Below are 24008 nucleotides of genomic sequence, written 5' to 3' on the forward strand. Positions count from 1 at the left end.
CAGGACACTGCAACTGTCATAACTATGAACCAGTTGCCAAATGTCTGAATATTGGGATATTGGAATATTGGGATATAGGGATGCTGCAGTGGTCATGTGTAAAAAATGGTGATAGGTTATATATATAATGGTGCAACTGTATCTGGAATATTGTGAGCTATAGCTCAAAAAGGATATAGTAAAGCTAAAGAAAGTCCCTATGAAGAAAAGTTGTGACATTTGAGGTTTTCTAGTTTAGCAAGGAGAAAGGATATGTTTGTAGTATACAGAATTATGCATAATTGTGAATAAATTGGACAAGAAATGGTTATTTTCCCATCCTAAAGTATTAGAAACAGATGTCACCTAATGAAATTGAATCCTGGAAGAATCAGAATGGATAAGGATGTTTTAACACAACATGTACTGTAATTGAATTTTGGAATTCACTACCATGAGATGTGGTGCTGACTACCAGCTTGACTGGTTTCAATTCAGGGATGTTGTAGGGATTAATGTCTATTAATGGCAGTGTGATTCTCTCAGATGTTGAGACACTATTGGGGGTTCTGTATGGAGTTGGATAGCTGCTGTGAGGATGGATTACTGGACTAGTCGGTCCAGTATCCAGCAGGCACTAATCATGTTCTTATGTCCCCAAAACTATGTAAATTTGTCCTTTTGTCAAGCTAACTGATGACCATATGTTTGGAGGATCCTCTACCGGAAACTGTCAGCTTGGGAAAAGGTACGTCATTGCAAGTCAGAATTATCACAATTCCCTGTTAGATCAATCTGTGCAATTCAAACCAATGGACCACACCGACATTTCCCTCAGAAGATCCAAGTAAGTGAACCAAGCTACATGCAATAGGAGAGGAGAAAGCCTGGTTTAAGTCAAATGCCCCTTTTAATAGGTTTAGGTGGTTGAAACAGCTTAATATGGGACAATAGGACAGAAAATCTGGACAAGGAAAAAAGCCCAACAGGAACACTGATCAGCTGCTAGCAAAGTACTGTGCAAATAGAAAAGCCTTTGCCAACCTGATGTTCTCCAGCTATCTTGGGACTGCAACTCCCAGCCCAGCCTTTGCTCATTATGGTTGTGGATTATTATTGCAGTCCCAAGACATCTTCACAGTACCAAGACGGGGGAGACTGCTATAAAGAAAAGGCTTGAACAGTGAACAGCAGCAAGAATGTGCTTGGGGTGGATTTCTGAGAAAATGATGGAACATGGAATCATAAATTGTATAAAACTGCTGAAATTTATAATGGATCTTTACCACATAGGTAAAATGCCTTCATGTAAGTAGGTCTTTATGTATCTGCAAACTTCAGATTAGGGGCTACTTTGATGGTTAGGGCATGAATGAGTTCACTAAACATGTTATCACATTTAGAAAGTCCTTACAAAGTTAACTTCTCTTTCTGATCAACAAGCTAAACACTAGCAAGGGTGTTGATAAGGCTGAAGGATGGAAAACTAAGCTGAATCTTCTTCTCCTCTTCATATGTGTCAGGTTACTGGGAGGCAGCATGAAAGAGGTTGAAATATTTGATAGTCTTTACTGATTTCCCATAGTTTGTCAATCTTTCTCCACCTCATCAACTTTAAGACTGTGTGGACTTCAGAATTCCCTAGAATGCAGGTTGAAGAATTCTGGGAGTTGAAGTCCACACATTTTAAAGTTGATGCAGCGGAGAAATACTATTCCAGAACAATATTTGGAGGTAGTAATTCCACCAATTAATTTCCTCAGTCTATTTTCCCTGCTTTTCCTTTCTTTTGCCTTCCCTCTTTCCCTTCTCAGCAGAATTTCTGTCTACCCTGTCTTTTAGAATGGTGAGGAGCTCATCTTATTTCTGCCTTTAAAATGGTGATGTTTAAAAGATTTGTGCTGGTCTCAGAAATGGCTTGTCTCAAACACTGTTCAACCCTTTTCCAAACAGATATGCAGATTTACAAAGAGAATAAGAGAAAAACTGTTTTCCTTCTGGGGAAAAGCACTACAACAGTTCTAATCCTAACAGTCCTAACAGTCCTGTACCTACACAGAAAGGTCATATTTGTTAATAGGATAATGGTGGATAGCAGAGAAGGGAACAAAATGCAGGTGAGTAGCAATAGTAGCTTGAGAGGAAACAATACTGGACAAGGCAAGTATTGACAACTCAAAGTGGCTTCAAAAGTTGCTGGTCCTATATTTATTAGGTAGTATCTAAGGCTGAGGCATTACAGTACTGATGAGATCTCCAATAACGTATCATGGAAGGATCTGCAATTGTTTTGCTTTTGAACATAACTCTATTCCCCACCTTTTCATGCCTTTTACTTTTTTCTGGCAGGTTTTCTGTGCTATTAGAAGAATTCTGGGGGACAGAATGTAATAGATATTCTTCTCCACACTTGTGAGGGCAAGTTTTACACCTTACAGTATACTGGGCTGTTGCTAGGTTTGTAGAAGGCTTGTCTGGAAAACAGGAATTCTGCCACTCTTCCACTTGATGTATTCAGCTCTTTTGATTTTTTTGTCTCAGCCCATGAATTTTGGAGTCCTTCCTGTGCATTTTCTCAAGTCAAACAGCTGTTACTTCTTCACTCCTGAAACAAAGTCGATTTCAGGTGAAAATAAGGATGCTGTTATAGGCTGATAATATTCTTATTCCCATGAAAGAAGGTTCTCATCTTCCCACTATTACAAATAACTGGAAACTGTTCTCCATTTTCTTCATTAATCTCAAATGTCATAGTATCTCCTACAGTAGTTTATATTAACTGTTGACTAATGTTTAACTCTCATAGTGGATGTCTTCATTACAAAATAGCTGACTGCAACTAAAATTCTGAACAGGAAAAGGAAGTTGTGGTCCTAGTGTTTTTTACGTATATTTATCCAAGCCACCCCCAGATATGCACTTTTCCACTGTTATTTAACCTAATAGCAGTACACATTAGCAACATTTTGAAAATGCATTTTTAAAAATCTCTTTGTTTATTAAAGCCTAGCAGAAATGCAATCCTCCATGCATCAACTTTTCAGAATGCTCCAACGCTGTTGTACAGTGTCTGCAACAACAAATGAGTTGGATTGGATCTAATCCCCAGAAATATATTACACAGACTCTTGAGAGAATTACGTTTTTCTCAGAAAATTAGACGTGTTGTTGGGGATGGGGGAGGTGCAGTAAGAATAGGTGACCCTTATATCAAAGTGACATAAGAACACAGATCCTAAAAATCCTCATTAATTTATGATTTTTACATATCAGAGGGCTTGGTTCTGATAGGAAAATTACATTTCTCCTAGCTCATAGGGATACTTATGTCTCATTAAGTCATTTGTTGGGATGGTCTAGCCCACAGGTAGACAACCTTTTTGCAACATACTTTTCTTCTAGTGCTACAGGGAAAGTAGCAGGACATATGAACCAGAACTAGAAGTAGCTGGGCCTAATTTCATTATTTGTCTTCAGGACTTAATGGAGCAGAAAGGCATGGTATAAAATAAATAAGAAATGTTTGGCCATGATTTTGAGGGAAGTAATATTTTAAGGTGAAACAGATTTGTTAAGCCCAGAGATGGTAAACCAGTGACACATTTGTCAAATGTGACACGCCACAATGTGTTAGGTGACACACCAGCATTCACTCACACCCACAACAACTACATGAGAATGAAATTTGCTCTCACATAACCCCCAGAGCCTCAGAAACATGAGAACAGGGCATGCTTTTGTACAATTTTTGGAGTCTAGGGGCAGCAGGTGAGCATTCTTCAAAGCTGCTTCTAGAATGAAGGCCTCCTGTAATCCAGAACAGGCCACAGGGACCTTTCAACAGAAAGAGAACCCTGCCTGAAGGTACGGTGTCTTCAGCACTCTGGAGAGCACTGGGTCATGGGGGGCAATCACACTGTTCCCCAAGGCTCATGAACCTTGGTGAACATTTTGAGTAGCAGTAGTGGCCCTAGGGCTGCTCAGCCTCAATGCTGCTACCAGGTTCCACTGTTCAGTGTGGCTTAGATAGATGGGTGAGATAGAGAATTATTTTTCTTTTGTTCAGGGTTGGGGTATGGCATGCCAACAGAATCATTTAGGCATTTTCTGAATGTTTGACATGTTAAGCCCAAAAGAGGAAACCTAGCAGATGCAAGACACCTTTTCTGGCTCTCCCTCTTTCTCTCCATACATATGAAACTTTTCATAGCATAGGACCTGGTTATCTGAAGGACTGCCTGTCTCCAGTAGTCTCCCCATCTAGTAACATCAGGCAGAGTTGGGCTCGTTCCCCTCAATATAACAATCTAGTGGGACCCCAGAAGAATTCTTTATTATGCTGCTGGGTTTCTGGAACAGAGGCCTGGGGTTAACTGTGGGTACTATTAGGGAAATTGCAGCTACTATACAGGTAGTCTTTGCTTAACAGCCTGTTGCTTAGTGACCAGTTGAAGTTACGATGCGCTTCCCCAGAATGACTTATGACCCAGTTCCAGAGTTCTTACAATTGCACCCTCACCTCCACTCCCATGGTCATGTGATTGCACTTGGCAACCAGTTCACATTTATGGCCATTTGCAGCATCCTGTAATCACATGGCCATGATTTTTTACTTTTTTGCAGGTTTCTGGCAAAAAACACACCCATGGAAGAAAATGGATTTGTTTAACATCTGTGGCTTTTGTTTAACCACCATCACAGAAAAGGGTGTGAAATCAGGTATGGTTACAAAGTGACCCACTTAACAAGTTAATACCTATACATGGGCACCAAATTCCCAATGCCTACATTATGGTTTAGCATATTTGCAAGTCAGGAAATTGTGATGGACAAACAGTAGTTGTAAAACTACTGTCTTAGGTGTGAATCAACCCATTGTGTGTGCAGTGCTTCAATATTTTGGATTAGAAATCTGGAGACAGAATGTAGTCAAATGCTGTCTTTGACACTTGATAGGAATGTATCAGATGACAGGCATCCTAAAGAGTTAAAATTATTGTTGTAAATACACTGATGCTTTGTAAACAGCCCCATGTATGTGTGCAATACTTTTGCTGTGGTATGGCAAGGATGGGCAAGAAGTGTTTTTTGAGGGTGTGTGACTAATTCAGAATCCATGTAGATGAGTCAGTCTGAAGGAACTGCATGATACAGCTCAATCTGTTTTACAAATTACACTTAACTCTCCCTTTCTCTGCTTCTATGATCAGGACACTGAAAATATATTTGCAGGTGGGCATATTGTGGTATGGCATGTTCAACATAGACATATGAATGTACACTGGGCAGAAAAATCTCCTGAAAAAGTTCTTTTTCTTCCAGTCAATCATCTACTGAGTGTTGCTAATAGCTAAGGGGGAGGGGGGAGGTGTAGATGCCCTCATAGGAGGTGAAACATTCCCCTCTGTCATGCCTCAGGCCGCATACAATTTATGAATCCAAGGGAGATTGGTGGTTAAAAAGTATGAAATATCAATCAATCAATCTGGAGTATATGAAAAAAGACTACACATACATGTTGATCTATGGATGCAGAATTCCTTTGTAAAACCTGGGATTCCAAATTCCATTTAGATCAGGATTCCCTACCACCCTGTAGAGAATTCTGAGGTAGTTTCCTGTGTGGCCCCACAGTCCCCTTGCATGTTTTATTCAGAAGGTATGTGAGCATTGCTTGAAGCCTCTCAATAAGTTATTTTCCTTGTGAATAAGTTACCTTCCTTGTGAGGTAACTAATGGATTATGGGACCTAGACAGATCTGATTTGACATCCTTAGCAAGGAATTCATGCTAACCTCTCATTTTTAGATGTCATTTAAGTTGTGTACTTCCACATGCTATGTGTGTCCCCAGTTAGATACGATATTCAATAAACCATTATTTTATTGTAATCCAGTCTCTAAATATACAAGTTCTTAACTGACTGTTAAACAATGTGCTTTAAATAAAGAATTTTTGGGGAAAGACATTCTCAGACATTACCAAGACAATGACTGGAAAAGCTAAGAGGCTACAATGTCAGCCTTTTCAACTGATTATTTCAGAAATCCTAAGTATAATTCTAGTGGGAGCTCCATAAAAAGAATGCAAGATACATGGTCAAGTTGTTACCTAAATATTCTTTTACTTTTCTCATTTAGTAATGTTATTTCCTTGTAATATTTTGGAAAGGTAAAATGATACAGGTGGTCCTCGACTTACAACCACAATTGAGACCAAAATTTATGTTGCTAAGTGAGATACTTGTTAAGTGAATTTTAGCCCATTTTACGACTTTCCTTGCCAAAGTTGTAAGTGAATTACTGCAGTTCTTTTTTTTTTTAATAAAGTTTTATTTGGGTTTTCACACATACAAAATACAAGTAAAACATCTTTTTTGAAAATAGCATGGTCCCGGGTTGAACTTCTTTATACAGACACAAAATTCAATTTCATGCTCCTTTTTGTATTCTATTCCATATCTTATACTATTCTACATTTTCTATATAGTTTTTCCTCTCTTTTAATTTTCTCAATTTTATTTTGATTATCGCATCTCAATTCAAATCATTATATTTATACTTTTGTCTGTTCTGTTTCAATTTCATATTATCTTTTCTCATTAAACAAATTTTCTCCTGTAGTTACTAATTGGAGAATAACACCTTTATATCTTTTAATTACATCCATTCAACTCTTATTTAAACTTCAATATATACCTTAAGGTTATGACCTTCAATATAATACATAATACATAACTTCCAATTGAATTCTGCTTAGTACATTTTTATAATACACACTATATTCTTTAAAAAAAAAAAGATTATGACTATATGTAATTATAAACCCTCATTCCATTCCTTATGCTTTATAAATCATTAAATATTCATTTTGTTACATTTATTTATTGACAAGCATTCCACTGAATTACAATAGCTATTTTATCAGACATTTTAATCATACATTGTTTCATATTTTCTAAAATTATTTCTGTTTCTAATATAACAATACTATCTTATGTACCTTTGCAAAATCCCTTTTTCCATTAAATTTTCACCCATTATCTCTAAATAGGCCCTGTTTTTCTATATTTTGTTTCTGTCCTTTATAACTTCTTTTCCTTTCTTTCTTCCCTCTCATCTTCTCCCTCCCCTTTTTACCCCCTTGTCTCTCTACTTCTAATTCTCTCTTCTGCATTTCCCTCTTCTGTTGCTTTCTGATTTTATACTTATTTTTCACTTTATTTAAAATGCCTACTAATGTCAAAGTGGATTTTTTTCCAATTTCTTGCTTAAGTCTCTTAGCTGTCAGTACAGGAAAAGGAGAAAAAAAAAACAAATCTTTTCCCTTTTCTCTCTCCTTCTCAGCTTAAAAATCTTCTTAGGGAACAATGTTATTGGGTTTTTTTAATAGTTTCAATTCCAGGGCACCTTATTTGTTGCTTTTGCTGTTTGACCCGGTCGACCAAAACTTTCTCATCTTCCTCCTGCACGTTCTTTTCCAGTCAAGTTCTTCTTTGTGGTGGCGATTTCTGACCACTGCTACAACCGCGTTCGGGAAAGGGGGTAATGGCCAGCTGGGGAGGAGAGATGTGGCTCTCCTCAACCCTGCAGGCAGTCTCCCCCCTCTTCACCACCTCTATGGGGTGGCTTAGCCCCGAAACCAGCCGGCTCAGGCTGCTCCAGCGGCGAGTACGGATTGAAGCCTCGCAGAAACGAGGTTTTGGTCTGTCGCCGAAGAAGCTCAAACCAGAAGTCCCCCAGAATTAGTTCTTCATTTAGTAATATGGTTGCTAAGTGAATCTGGATTTCCCATTGACTTTGCTTGTAAGAAGGTTGCAAAAGGTGATCACATGACTTCAGGACACTGCTATCATCGTAAATAAGAGTCAGTTGCCAAACATCCCAATTTTGATCATGTGACTATGGGGATGCTGCAAGGGTCATAACTGTGAAAAATCATCATAAGTCACTTTTTTTCAGTACCATTGTAACTTCAAATAGTCACCAAATGAGCTGTTGTAAGTTGAGGACTACCTGTACATCTTAAAAAACTTTACCCACTTATGATTTCAGTGTTAGCATTTTAAGGACTCAGAAGATTAGAAACAGAAAATAGTTAAAGGTAAGTTTAAGAGTGTAGAGAGGAAGAAAAGGCCTCTGTATGTTATCAGTTCTCGTCCTGCCAAACTGGTTACCAGAGGGTCAGCTAGATGTGGTTCCTTTTAGAGAATATCACTAGAACCCTCGCCATAACATAAACTTCAAGCTTGCTACTTACTGAGTGCTCTGGTGATTAACTAATAAGCTACTTGATGCTATCTCCCACTGAGAGAAGGAATACCAAGATAAGGTACCAGAATAAAGAATGACAGATCTATATGTCCTTATATTAAAAGACTGTTTTCCTTTCTCCCTTTTTATCTAGGCTTTGGTGACTTCTTGGGAGTCTTAGGAATGTGAATGTTCTCAAGTATCTTGGAGAGGTAGTTTTTCTCAGTGGTAAAATAGTTCAAGCTATATATGTGGAAGACTCTAAAGTGGAAAAAAAAACTGCCAAAGGATGGAAAATATTGTTGCCGGAGACTCTTAAAACTGCTGCCTATCAAAAAAAAAGATGGATCAGTGACTTGAACAGTAGTAGATTATCTTATAAAAGTCTCACCCCATGAAAACCGAATTTAAAAAATGTAACTTCATAAATGAGAGGGACTTCTTGTACATTTATGCAGGACGCACTATCCAGAGGTTTGCTTTTATTGTACTATATAAGTAAGGAGTTAATGATTGATATCCTGAGTAGGTCAACATGCACCAATCTCCCAATTGGTGGGTCATGAGCAGTTATACGTTAGTCTCAGAGTTATCCCCAAATTAGAAAATTCTAGATTGCATACAAGAGCATGCACATGCTTGCACTCAAAGTGGGCTTTAGCTGGGCTTATTTCATTAACTAGTACTGTTGGTAGGGAATGCTGCTTGTGATATTGGTATGGCTAAGATTGGTAACCTCATCCACTTTATGCTACTAAAAAGTATTAGGAGAAAATTGAATGAAACAATGAAGATAATGGTGGAAATCAGTATTCATTGACACCTGGAAAATTGTGGCTTGACATGAAAAAGGAGCAAATGGAAAAGAAAATGAATGAATGAATAAATAAATGAAATTAAAGAAAGAAAAATAGGTACTAAATTGTACCTATTTGCCAAAGAAAGTCTATTATGTATGCATGATAAAGGAACAAAAGGCAAAACATGATTGATTTACTTGTTTACAATCAAAAGTGAAGAGAATTAATGAAAGATACAAACAAGATGACAAACTCTGGATGTGAATTTGATATATGAAGAATGTTTTCAGGAAACAAAGTGAATATGAAAGAAAAAGAAATGAAAGAAAAGTCAAAGTTAGGCGACTATAGGGAATGTACAACATGAAAAAATGAAATCAGATTAATTTCCTTACAATATGAATGATTACAATACAATACAGTGTAATTGCAATTACAATCCTTACAATAACCATTGGATGGCTATATAAATTTGTTTCATAAATAATTATTTTAACTGGATTTTTAATGCTGTACACTGCCTGGAGTCATTGTGTTTGTTGGGCAGTTATTTGTTTAATAAATAAATATAAGAATGCACAAATGATAAATAGTGAAAAGGAAACATTATATGAAATCTTTCTGAAATTAATTATGCTATGAGATTCCTCAGAAATTTATGGAGTTACACTAATGGGAAATATCAAAAAGAATGGTAAAATGAACTGAAATAATCTATGGATTAGAAAAAAATGCATGTGAGATCAAGATTAATTAGAAAGAATTAGAAGAGAAAAATGTCTATTTTTATTTATTAAATTTATATGCAGCTCATCTCATTCTACAAGGGATTCGATAAAATGTTATATAACAAATATGGAGAGAAAAAGGTAGCTGCAGAGAATGCGTCCAGCAGTACCCAGGAACAGTTAATTAAAAAAAGTAGAGAAAATCAGCCATTTTGATGGAAATAAAATTACTTTGAGATGAATTAAAAGGTCTACACAAGAAGTTTCCAGTAGAGTAAACATAATTATTATTATGGTTCATCACATAGTCAGCCAGATGCTTAGATTGGATTTAGCATTTTTATCCATCTATTGAGTTAGTTATCATTGTTCTTGGATGTAAGCTGTTATAAATAAAGTTGCCTTTTGCAATTGATGGATGGTGATTTTGCTGCAGTTGACAGATGATGATTTTGTTCAGTTGATAGATGGTGGTGATGATTATTATATCCCACCTTTTTATCTCTAATTCAGGGCAGAAACGTACCTAATATCAGGGTCCCAAGTAACACCCCCAACAGAATCAAAACTCTGAGTCAGGCATCTTCCTCAAAGTATAAATTTATTAGAGATGTCCTATTGGCACATCTGGGAAAACCTGAATCTGAAAGCTCCACATTTTCCCCACCCAAAGTAAAGTCAAAATTCCTTCCCCTCCACTCACATATGAGTCATATGGTCCACCCCATCACTGTCCCAATTCCATTTACCTTCCAGTCATTCTCCCCAGCTGCTGGCGAGACATCCTTCACTCCAAAGGGAAAGAATGTTGTTACAATTACACACCCCACACTATCTCTACCTCCCCCCTCCCGTTCCCATAGCTTGCCCAGCCACCACTGGCAGCCCTGAAGACTCCCATTAAAGATGGCTCCAGGGCTGACATCTAATACTCTTGGCTCCTAGGTTCTCCACAACAAAAACCGTAGGGAGGTGGGGTGGCTGGGGTGAGTGAGAGCAAATGGCTCAAACTCAGCCAGTCAGCTTTCATGACTAAGGGTGGCCTAGTCTTTGGTTTGTATACCACCATTTTTCACTATGTCAAACTGACTCTCCACCAGGGGATACTGAAAGAAGTATTTTAGAGGTTTGCATGGGAAAGAAAGTGCTAGGTTGGAAAATGTAATTGAAATAAATGCTTTAAAATTAGAATTCACAAAAAATTATGAAAGGTCATAAATGCGGAAAAAATATTGGAAAATGATAAAGCTGCAGGTGTAGAAGGTATAACTGGTGCAATGTTAAAATATCAATGATTTGTTAAATGGCTTTATGTCTTATTTCATGTGTGTCAATATTGCATCCGACTATTGGCAGAATGCCATTATTCTTTCCTTATATAAAGGGAAATACAAGATTATTTATTGAATGTTCTTGAGAAATGCATTTGACACAGTTCCAGTTGAAATGGCACAAGGAGATAGTGAACAAATTTGGTAAGTGCAATGCATTCTTATCCTAGACATAACATGTACAAATCATATTTTTGTACTTAAAGTCTTTGAGAAATGCAAGAATATGAGAAAGTTAATTATATGTGTAGGGGGTAGAGCTGACAGCACAAGATTGTTGATTTACAGGAAGCACAACATAAGGTGAATAGGCTTAAATTTTGAAGGTTGGTTGCAGAATGTAATTAATAGTCTATGATGGCAGTGAAGTCTACATGAATAAATGGCAAATTATTCAACATTGAACAAAGCAAGAAAATGATGTGTAATGGTTCTTTAGTTGATGTAATAGGCAGAAGGAATAATCTTGAGCAACAGGAGAAAGAGTCACAAACAAGACAATGGTCAGATAAAAGAAATCTGAGTCTTAGCCAGATCTGTAACTTGAACAATGTCTCCAACAAGGCCTCCCTAGTTTTCAAGAAGTTAGCGAGAGAGGAAGCACATTCAGATTTGCAAGGTTCTATTACTGTAACTATTTGATGCTTTGTACCTCTACTTAGTTTGGTATATGGTGAGAGTTTACCTTATAGAAGCAAAACATTAAAAATTGCATATGTGGTAAACAAAATAGGATCCAGAATTAATGCTGTGTGATTGTGAATTGAATACAGAGGTGAGTCTTTAGTAACTGAAGATGTTGAGAGGGTTTGATTGTATATAAAAAAATGAGACTCGTATGAATAAATACATGAAGAAGAATGGATTTTTGAGATGAATAGGAAGACTGAGGACATTATAGCTGGATGGAACTGATGAGATCCTAAAAAAAGCTAAGATGTTTGAAGAATAAAAAGCAACCTATAAAGTAATGTATGGATATGGAGAAAAGGCTTGCTTGGAAGAAGAATAGAAATACTGTATATGGTGCAATATAATAAGTGTTATTCGAAATAACGTTTAATTTTCTTGTTTCCACATGCTTGATTTGATCCTGCTTAGTACTTCTAATTTTTTTCTTCATTCTACATAACATTGCTCATCTTGATGATGTATATAGTAATAGAACAGCACAGAGGTGGGCAGGCATTATTATTTGAACTGCCAAGAATTTTTTAATAGAAATGTTTTCATTAGAATTCTGTGTTTTTCAATTACTCACAATTAATCTGTTAATCTAATATTTGATTATTTAATTATTTATTTATTAAATGTATATAGCCACTTGAATATATAATTTGGGTAGTGAGCGATACATAAGAAACGTAATTCATAAAAGGGGAAAAAGACATTATATAATGCTTTCATGAGACACATATATACAGGTAGTCCTCAACTTACAGTTGAGCCCAAAATTTATGTTGATAAGTAAGAAATTTGTTAAGTGAGTTTTGCCCCATTTTATTATTTTTTTCTTGCCACAGTTGTTAAGTAAATCATTGTAGTTCTTAAATTAGTAACATGCTAAGTGAATCTGGTTTCCCCATTGATGGGGATGCTGACCATGGTCATAAGTGTGAAAAATTGTCATAAATCACTTTTTTCAGTACTGTTGTAACTTTGAACGGTCACTAAGCAAACTATTATAAGTCAAGGACTACCTGTATTGATCTCTCCTAACACCCTGGCATTAACAGGAGGAGGCAAGTTTTAACAAACTTCTGGAAAGCTATATATATATATAATGAAAACATGGATAACAAGGGTCAACAATATGTCTCCCTGGGTATTAAATTTTATATATATATAAAATTTAATACCCAGGGAGACATATTGTTGACCCTTGTTATCCATGTTTTCATTAGAGGCCAGAGCTTGGTATGCATATTAAATGTTTTCCTGTATCTTTGTTTTGGGGCTGTTTTTTTAGTTTGCACACAAAATAGCAGATGGGCATGCACAAAATATGTTTTTTTCAAGATCTCATTATCCATAGTTTTGTCACCTGTAGTTGCTAGGCTTGAATGTGACTAACAAAGACCACCTGTCCTCATATTTTCCATGTACCAGCAAAGTAAATAAAATGTGGGAGATTCACAGTTCTATCTATCATCAACTCTCCCCATCCTGCCCTAATGAATAAATAAATAGATTTGTTTAGTACTTATGTACTAGAAAAAGTGCAGTCCATATGCCATTAGAGGACATGACAAGACTGAGGTTTGAGGAGGGAGAGGGAAAAATAAAACAATGAGTGAAGATGAAAAATATGATGTCCTTTTAGGATTAAAGTGCATAGCAGCTATCTGCTGTGTATAAAAAATCCTATTTCTTAAAAATTAGATCTAATTTCAGTTATTTTCAGGTGAAGTCAATAATTGTTTGCTTTGTAGGAAGAGTTTACATCAGAAAAAGGCTAGTAACACCTTTTCCAATGAACACATTTTATTAAAAGCATAAACTTAGGTCTTTTAATAAAAGGTGTTAGTTGGGACAGGTGTTACCTGGCTCCTGATTTTTCCACTTGTGGGCATTTTGACGGTTTTGTTACTATGTACATACCTATGACTATGTAAGAAGCATTTTAAAAGGCAACCATTCATCTCACTAATTACTGATCCTTTAGAGATTGATCTGGCCCTTTATAACAATTGGATGGTTTCAAATTTGTATTAGAAAAGTCATCAAAATCTTTTGTATGTCTCTTAATGAGGGGGGGAGATACAAATGCGCGCACACAGATACAATATAAATGGAAATGAAATAAAACAAATGTTAGCTTTTGTCCTGACCCCATCGATTTTTTTCAAGGGTAGCCTCAGCATCAAGACTGCCAACTTAAATTATACATTCCTCATGTAAAAGGAAGCCACATGTATTAGCAGACATTTAGGGTTCACAGGAAGCTAAATATTTAATCGGTTTCTGGAGTGACCAATTATGAACAGGGATTGGCCTCTGATTTTCATTCAGAATTGCTTAAGAAAATGCATTTCAGTAAATAAATAAAATCTTCATGTATTAGCAGTTCCTGATAAAATTCCTTCCTTACACCAAAGTACTGTTGGAAGAAATATCCTTCTAGGTTCAGTTCTAAGTGGGGAAAAAGACACTGGAAACATGGAAGCTGTTTGGAAAGATGGTTTAATGGTGGGCAGGATCACATGCCTGGGAGCTCCTGAGCAAAAAGGGAAGAGATGCTGAGAGTCCTTGGGTTTTATGCCCTCTGTTGGGCTTTGAATTTGAGCTTGTGTTCTGATTGGTTGTCAGACTCCCATGGGGCCATGCGGGGGCAACTCTGTGTCCTGAGTCCCAGGCTTGGTTGAGCCTTGCTGGATGAGGATGTAATGAAAGGGCTTTGGGATTCCTATTATGGGTCTGCCTGAAGGAGGTAGACCTTTGTTATTTAGAATAGACTGGCCCAGGCTTAATGGCCAATTAGCAAAGGTAGGGGGACTGAGTTTCTGCCTTTCTGAGTTTCTACTTCTCTTTTAGGGGAAATATTCTGCCTTTTTAGTACATCCTAAAATATTCCATTTCTCAAGGAGAAGGGTGGGTTTTAACTTCAAACAGTACCAATTGTATCTTCTACTGGTAGGGAAAGGCACCTGTCTGACTTATTGCTAATTATTATGAAAGACAATTTTAACTTAATACATTAATGCTGGAGGAACGATCTGACTCAATATAAGGCAGGTTTCCGTCTTCCTCTTAATATTTCTGTCTAATAATCTAACACTGGCCAAGGAAATGATCAATTCCCACATGCGGAGGGGGGGGGATCTGTGAACATGTCCATTTATGCTTATTTATAGTGGTACCATAAAAATGAGCTTCTGTGAATGAAAAAAAGGGTTTGAATTTGGAAGAAAACTCAGAATTATAAACTGTTGTTACTGACTAATGACATTGCTTTTAATTGTCTTTCCAATTATTGGGAATTTGCCCAACAATTCTAACATATATTAACTACTAGTTTTGCATTTATAAAGATTTAACTGTTTCCCAGACAGATCTGAATACATAAAACACCTCTCTTTTATGTTTCTAATGACTGCATGCAGCTCAAAATATATGAAGCAGCTTGGTAGTGTTGGAAGAAATATCCTTCTGGGTTCAGTTCCAAGTGAGGAAAAAGACACTGGAAACATGGAGGCTGTTTGGAAGCTTTAATGGTGGGCAGGACCACATGGCCTGGAGCTCCAGAGTGAAAAGGAAGGACGATCACATGCTTCAAGGTGAAGGAGGAGATCAAGAAAGGCCTGATATGCTGAGAGTGCCTGAGTTTTATAACCTTTGTTGGGATTTGAATTGGAACTTGTATTCTGATTGGTTGTCAGACTCCCATGGGGCCATGCAGGGGCAACTCTGTAGGCTGTCCTGAGTTCCGGGCTTGGTTGAGCCTTGCTGGATGATGATGCACTGAAAGGGCTTTGGGCAATTGCTATAGTTTTACGTGGAGATCTTTGTTACGTAAAGTATTGTGGCCCAGGCCTTAATGGCCCAGCCATTAACAAAGGTGGGGGTGAGTTTCTGCTTCTGAGGGGTGTTTCTGCTTCTGAGTTTCTACTGTTTTTAGAGGAAATATTCTGCCTTTTTAATATTTCCCAGGATATTTCAAATTTCTAGGAGAGGTGTGGGTGCTAACTTCATACAATAGAATGGGAAATCCAATGAAACTGGTCTCTACAGTTTTAACTACATGTCCCAAAAACCATGCAGAGAGTACTCCAAAATTACAAACAGATATTTATTCCACACCAATTTAAATGTTATGGCTTCTCCTGGGAATTCTGACTGTTCTTTATCTCCCTTCTCTCTTAACTTTATTAGTTTGTTCTTGATGTAACCTTATGTGTGGAGTGGATAAATTCTAGATCTTCTCAGTCTTCTTCTTACACTTTGCATCTGTACCAGGCATTTGGGCCTATCTTAATGGCTAGTTTTGAAGGCTGCTTGGCTTTTTGGGGAAGTTTGGAAATGGGGTCGGACTTGGGGGAAAATATTGATCAATATTGGGGGAAATATTGATCAATCTCAGATGAATTCTAATGCAAAATACTTCCAGGATAGAAATAATCCTTCTCATTTTATAAACATAGGATGAGGTTCATTCCCAATACTGGCTTAAAGTGACAGTGAATGGATGAAATTCTTCTTCTAATCTATAAAATAAGAAATTGCAGCTGACAGGGAGGGTCCCTCATCAGTGAGGAATCAATGTGTAAAGTTATAGTTATATGTAAAACCTTACTCAGCCAATCAATGACGGGGTTTACATATTACTAAGCCATGGTTTGCTTTTAAAAAGGAGTATTTATGGATTAACTGGACATGAACCCAGCATTTCAATTGATAAAGTATGATTTATATATTAGAGTTATGTGGGACCACATGGTTTATGACATGCAATGAACTATGATTAATGACATGGCTTAATAAGTTGTCTATTTTAAATTTAATTGCAGTATTGTGAAATTAAAGGAGGATATTATGTATAAAAAGCTTTTAAAAGAAGAGCAGGAACAATGTGTGTGTGTGAGAGAGAGAGAGAGAGGGAGAGAGAGGGAGAGAGAAATGGAGTGTGTGTGTGTGAAAATTCACTGTGCTCAGGGTGGCACAACTGACTGATTCCTCTGCAGGCCAGAAATAGCATTTTGATGTTGCTAGTTGCATCTGGTACCAATGTCTCCCCTCCCCCCAAATACAAATCTTCAGAACATTAAAATGTTCTGGAAATCACTTTAATATGAATTTGTGCAGATATTTTCATGATCTATGCAACAACAACAACAACCCCACCCCAATTCACAAACCCCAATTTTTTCCTTTAAAGACTGAGTCATCTTTCATTTGAATGATGAGATGTTGATTATTCCAGAATACAGTTATTAGGGCTTGATTTCAGCATGGTGAGAAAAAGTTACGATATGTCTATGACAACTGATTAATTCTTTCTTTTCCATATTTTTTCCTACTTTTTCCCTTACAGACAATGCCTCCCTTTAGTACCGGGGACATGGGCCATCACCAAGCGCATTGCCGCTGACCCAGGTTCCCCCTTTTCTTCCCCAGCCTAAAGATGGCCAGTGCCAATGAGACTGAAGAGGGCCATGGCTCAGCACCCAGTACAGTTTCCACTTACGCTAAGTTGCTACTCCTGGGCTTCATCATCTGTGTGAGTCTAGCAGGGAATCTGTCTCTCTCGCTGCTGGTGTTGAAAGAGCGTGGTCTCCACAAGGCCCCCTATTACTTCTTACTGGATCTGTGCCTGGCTGATGTGATCCGCTCAGCTGTTTGCTTTCCTTTTGTTCTCGTCTCTATCCGCCATGGCTCTGCTTGGACCTACAGTGTACTGAGCTGCAAGATTGTGGCCTTCATGGCTGTTCTCTTCTGTTTCCATGCTGCCTTTCTCCTCTTCTGCATCAGCGTCACTCGCTATATGGCTGTGGCTCACCACCGCTTCTATGCCAAACGTATGACTTTCTGGACGTGCATTGCTGTCATCTGCATGGTATGGACTTTGTCAGTGGCTATGGCCTTTCCACCTGTCTTTGATGTTGGGACCTACAAGTTCATTCGTGAAGAAGACCAGTGCATCTTTGAGCACCGCTACTTCAAAGCCAATGACACCCTAGGCTTCATGCTGATGCTAGCTGTGCTGATCTTTGCCACCCATGTGGTTTATATAAAGCTACTGCTCTTTGAGTACCGCCATCGTAAGATGAAGCCTGTCCAAATGGTCCCAGCTATCAGCCAGAACTGGACGTTCCATGGACCTGGAGCCACTGGACAAGCTGCAGCCAACTGGATTGCTGGCTTTGGCCGTGGTCCCATGCCTCCTACATTGTTGGGCATACGGCAGAACGCCCATGCTGCCAATCGGCGATTGCTGGGCATGGAAGAATTCAAGGCTGAGAAGAAGCTAGGCAGGATGTTCTACGTCATCACTTTGCTCTTTTTGGTGCTCTGGTCACCCTACATTGTGGCCTGCTATTGGAGGGTATTTGTCAAAGCCTGTAGCATCCCCCATCGCTACCTCTCCACAGCTGTTTGGATGAGCTTTGCCCAAGCTGCTGTCAATCCCATAGTTTGCTTTCTACTCAACAAAGACCTCAAGAAAGGCTTGATTGCCCACATTCCCTGCTGGAGGACAGAGCCTGAATTGCCCAGAGAGCCTTACTGTGTGATGTGAGGAATGCTAAAAGGTTGGCTAGAATGCACCCCACCCACGCCAACTGAATTTGTTTTTCTTTTTCCTTATACGTCACACGAGGTTTTTCTTCCCCTGCAACAGGTCATTGTCTCCCAGAGTACTTGTATCACAAACACTCTGATCTCTCTGTTGTCCAAGGGCAATTATCAAAACCATCCATTAGCTGCTATGAGACCAGAGCTGGATTCTGGTCTGTGTTCCTCTGGGGTAAATCCAGAGTCATATGCCAACAGTATTTGGTCCCTAGTAATATTCCATCAGTTCTCAGAAGAGGTGAAAAATATTCTATGCTTTCCTGGTTTTATAATCCCCAAACTCTATCAAATCATTTAAGACTGTCCCTATAAAACTCTATCCCTAGCTTCTTAATACCCATTATTGCTTTGAAAGTAGGCCAGAGTTAGATTTTGGGGTTTGGTCTCCCAGAGCGAAGCCAAAACTATTCCACTTATTGGAGCAGAAATAGTTTGCATTCAGTGGTTTTGTTTGGTTTTACAGCTAGAGGGTGACAATGAAAAGGGGTCCCTATTGATGGAATGTACTTTTAAAGAAGATTAATTTTCTGATCCAGTAACTCCATCAATGAAATAAATTCCCCGTGATCTCAGAATTTGTGGGGCTATAGAGGATGGGCCAAGAGAGGGCAGAGGAAAGGAGGCAGCGGACAAAATCGTTCAAGGGAATGCCATGGAGCCAGCCATGACTTAGCTCTTTGTCTGTCGGAAGCAGTAGCCAGGGAGCTTTGGAAACTCCACCTCAGTTGCCATGGCAGCAACCAATCCAAGACCCTGTAGACCATGTCAGTTTGGAATAATGCAAGGAGGGAGAAGCATTTGGTGGGGAGAGGCCTGTAGCTGTGGTGGGGAGAAACCTTTCCCTTAAGAGTGGGAAACGATATATCCGTAGGCAAAGCCGAATGCATTCAGGGCTGCAGATAAATGTAGAGTGGCTACGTGGCAATCATAAGGCATGATGTCAGTATCATAGTACATATTCTGTCTGCTAAGATGAAAAGCAACAAACCAGGTTTATGTATTTCTGTAGCCCCTCCCCTTACTACTTGCAAACATTCAAAACACGTGAAACATCAGTAATCCTATCCTTGCCACATATGACAAAATTTTCTGCACCTCCTGTTGAGAGATGTTTACAGTTTAAGAAGCTAACCTGCCCAAATTTAGTATCCCATATTTCAGGATTATTCCAGCAGACGAGCTATTGGTCTTTAGATTATTGATAGAAAGAGGACAAAAGGCACCGTAGTTCTGCTGCTGACCACTAAAATGGAAATCAGACCTAGGACAAAATGGGGCGGGGAGCAGTTGTAAAATAAAATATGGGTGTACTGGTTTCAAAACTGAGGAGAAAAGGTTACACCTAATTTGTAGCAAGGGCAGTGGAAATATAGGAATCAAAATTCCTGATTCTCTTCATCCCAAAATATGAATAGAGTTTGGGGTTTGGAACCGGAGAAACTGTGACTGGTTGAGTTCATACTTAGCTATATGACCCACCTGCCCCATTGTTGCATTTTCTGAAGCAGGAGCTCTCCAAATTCAACCTGACCAATTCCTAGCCATATAGTTTGATCCTGCTGAGATGGACATGGTTACTGTTTGCAAATGAAATGCTCCTTATGGGATGGGATTGGGAGGCATGGGCTGGGAGAAAAGATTTAGGGGGAAGGAAATGTTGGAGAGTGATTCCTGGAAGAGGCATTGTTGCCAGTATTGTGTGAGAAAGGCAAATGGGACACTTGAAGAGGGCTACATGTCAGGGAAAGAACTGGGGGAAAATTAGTTCAGGAGATGGAAGAGTCAGAGCCTGGGATTGGGGGCAGGATATGGGGAACCAGATGAATTTAGTGCAGAGATTGGGTTTTTCCCCACCTTTTTCCCTCCAAAGGACTCTGATGTTTACTTTTGCCTCTGAAGAAGACTGTTCGTCTTACCCTCCAGTCCTGCCACCACAGTATGGCCTTAATCACTGGCCAGCATTACGGCCACCCCATGGAGAACCATATTTGAAAAATATGGCAGATGAACAGATGATTTCCAGAATGCTTTTTCTGGAAAGAGACATGAACAAAGTTGTTGTTGTTTTTTAAAGGGGAAATGAATAAAGAAATTGAGACTACAGCAAGGGGAGGGAGGGTTGGGTGGGGGCACAGGACAGATGGATGTGTGTCCCCTGCAATGTATGCTTCTGGATTTCTTTCCAATGGGACGGCTTGGGATAGTGGGGTGGGGGTTTAATTCTGTGGGTGGAAATTGAGATTTGGGATAAGGATTCAGACTGATCCTACCCCACCACCATCCCCTTTGTGTCAAAAATTGTTTCCACTTCCCTTTTTTCTGGGGATTTTCTTGTTTGGTTTGGGTTTTTTAAATATACATATGAAATGCAATGAAATGCAAAATTCCTGGGTGGTTCTTTTTAATGAAAAGCAAGACCAAATATAAACAAAGAAAAACCAGATGTGAAATTCATGATCCAAGTTCCTAACATCTACTTTTAATCTAAATGGCAGTTGTGAAAGTAGGAGATTTCTTTCCACCTAGCACCGTTTCTCTGATGAAAATAGCCCCCTAACATGAAAAAACAGGTATTCACCCTTTTCACTCTTTGTAGCTAAGAGGCAAAAAGCGAGGTGGTACTATGAGGCAAGGATTAATGTTCCATGTCCCCCAGAGTGAAGGTCCTTGTTGATTTGATCCTGGAAAAAAATTACTTTGTGTTGTTTTTAAAAACAACACATTGCCACTATTGTCAACAAAGAAGACATGAAAGTTAGGATTGTTATATGGACCGAATGTATACAGAGTGGAGCAAGGTTGAAAAAAATGCAAAGTACTGTACTTCTGACTTTGTTGAAAAAGTATCCTTTACGGACAGAATGAATATTTGTATGAGTTGAGTGCCCCCTGCTCTAAGTTATATACACACAACATTTCCTCTAATTTTACCTGGTCCTATACAATTCTGCTCACCAGTAAGTATTGGCAAGTTGACAGCTCTAAAATGAATTCCGAACTATATTTTGCAGTCTGAGACATGTTTTAATTAAAAAAAACAAAACAGTTTTGTCACTGCTAACCTGTGCATCTGATTTCAGTGTTAGGGAACAAATATATGTATCAAATTATATTAATGATCTTTGCATGGATATTCACTGGTAGAAGAGGAGTGTCTGCTATCTTCCTCTCACCTTATAACTAGATTCTTGGTTTGGATGACAAAATTATCACAGGGAAGATTTTAGTTCTAAATCTCATTTCATAAATGGGAAAGGAAAAAAAATCAGTGGAAGTACATTGAAAAAATATAACCATTTCAGATTAATAGACTTAGCAAGATGAGTTCCACTATTTAATAGATCTAGCAAGATGGGCCTCTCTATTGACTCACTTCATCATCTGTCAAAGCATGCCCAAAAGTTGTTCTATTCTTCTATTCTTACAGTATGAGTAAATAGTAGTTTTGGCAAACCTCTTCGCACCTTGGCATTCACAACCATTTCCTTTCATATCTCTTTGAACCTGATTCTCACATCACACTAACCATTATGTAGTTGGATTGGGTTGGTTTTGAAATAATATGATGTATGAACCCAGCTTCGGCAGTTTAAACATGGTAATGATTGCCCAGGTGCATTGTAAAGATAGATTTTTCTTAAAGCTACTCTTGTTCTTTGAAATACATTTTGGCCCAACATCCTGCTTTAAAAAGTCTGATATCTTTAATTATGTGCCTGTTTGGAAGGAGAGAAATAACTTTGATTAAGAGTTAGAAGGAAAACTTTTGGGGTATCCAGAGATCTGGCTGCCCATCTTTAATATGTATAGATTTTTCTAGGTAAGTTATTTTACAGAGGAAAATCATAATGAAGTCCTATTCTACACATTAGAACATTTTGGATGGCATATAAATTTAATAACTAAATCAATACATTTTACCACAAAAATTGCAATAGACACAGAAGATATATATCGTAAGCTCTGAAAGGACAAACATTTTACATTAACATGCTTTCTTGTCTTTTCTCTCACAGAGGCAGACTGCTTACACCCAATTCTGAAACTAGAATTAAAATATGCTCCATTATATTAGCATTCCAACTAGTTAAACCAAATTCTGTATGCTCACTAGTACAATCAGGGCTGCAAAGCCTTTTAGCATGCTTAGGCAAGATGTCTCATCCCTAGGCCTGATAAGTCTGCCAACATTGCTGCCAGATTCCGTTCCTGAAAAACTCTGCTGTTTTATATTGTCTGTGAGGATCTTTTATCTGACTTCACTTTGGCTCTCTTTGAAGCCCATTACACCCATTTAATTTTTTTTTATATAAAAAATATCCATGAGGACTTCCACACTGCCATTCTTTTCACAACGTTCCACTATTCCTGCTTTTTGTACTGGACTTGCCAAACTGAGAGCAAGGGATAAGAAATCACTGCCCACCCCTGAATTACTTATTGGAGGTCCTGGAGAAATACAAATGCCCTTACTTGCACTCTATGCAAAAGGAAATTTTTAAAATGTCTTTCACCCAACCCCCATTCCTGTTCTTATTTTATGTGATATTTGTCTGTTCATATGCAAAAAATGTAAACAGTTCCTGGGGGAAGGGAAGGAACATGATGGGCTTCACACCATCTTTCTCCCTGAAAGATCTTGGGAACTGGAGAGAGGAGCTCCCACAAAGGGGGAGATGACCACCCACAAGCTCCATAGAGCTACAGCATTGGAGGGATTAGTTTCACTGCAATTTCAGAGAATCCGCAGCTGAAGCAAAAATAAATTGGTTTATTGTTAAATACAGCTGCTGGCATGGATCACACACATATGAACCTGCTGAACTACACAAGATTCTTACATGGAAGCACCCAGAATCCAACTGAGATTGTGAGAAAGCAACCGCTTCGACTGTGTCCTTATGATAGTATATTATCAATATTATAAATCCCCCCCACAGCACCAAAAACATTGCCAACTGCTGCTCTATGTTGAGGTGATAAGGAAATGTCCACCATATGCCCACCATATTTATGCAAGGAGTACACAACTAGTGTGGCTCCAGATCTGCATGTAATTCCACAAAGCCTTCAGCATACAGAGCTTTTCCAAAATTTTTCATGTGATATAAGGGGAAAGTTATTAAATATATTGAAAGTAATCATATGAATTGTGTTTAACTGATATTAAACTACATCAAATTTTTCTCTGACACCACAGCCTGAAAAAGTTTGTGTATCTTTGTTTTTAACTTCAGAGCTACACAATAAGGAGTGTAGCTTAGTATGATGCGGCCTTAGACTAAGAGTGGGGAGACAAGGGCTTTCCCAAGATCTCCTGCCTAAGATCAAGGAAAAATTGCATTTTCTTCCATTCCACATGAAAACATTAATGGGGTTGGCATGTAAACCTTTAATCAAGAGCCCTCTGCTCCACCTAAAGGCAGTAGGCAAGCCCAGGAAATGGTGTAGGATAACATGATATCTGCTACCTAGGGCAATCCTTTGTAATAGCAGGCCCAGCTGTTTGGAAGTCTTAACATTGAAATCCTAATACAGGTAGTCCTCAGCTTACAACCATTCATTTGGTGACTGTTCAAAGTTACAACAATATCGAAAAAGTGACATACGGACGTTTTTCAGAGTTAT

General features: G+C 38.4%; 1 protein-coding gene across 3 annotated transcripts in view; it reads left to right on the plus strand.

Moving 5' to 3' along the window:
- Nucleotides 1-23572, plus strand: part of GPR173 (G protein-coupled receptor 173) — a 29077-nt gene extending 5505 nt beyond the window's left edge. For 2 of the 3 annotated variants that reach the window (XM_087925815.1, XM_087925817.1), the window contains exon 2: nucleotides 17122-23572. In XM_087925815.1, the coding sequence (XP_087781941.1) occupies nucleotides 17212-18324 (1113 nt within the window). In that variant the 5' untranslated portion in view covers nucleotides 17122-17211 and the 3' untranslated portion in view covers nucleotides 18325-23572. Of the gene's footprint in view, nucleotides 1-15158; nucleotides 15368-17121 lie in introns of those variants that run through there. The other variant, XM_087925816.1, reaches the window with a different exon arrangement.
- The last annotated feature ends 436 nt before the right edge of the window (nucleotides 23573-24008 follow it).

This window comes from Pseudonaja textilis, chromosome 2, assembly GCF_049901715.1.
Source record: "Pseudonaja textilis isolate UNSWEBS1 chromosome 2, rPseTex1.2, whole genome shotgun sequence".
NCBI classification, from domain to species: Eukaryota; Metazoa; Chordata; class Lepidosauria; order Squamata; family Elapidae; genus Pseudonaja; species Pseudonaja textilis.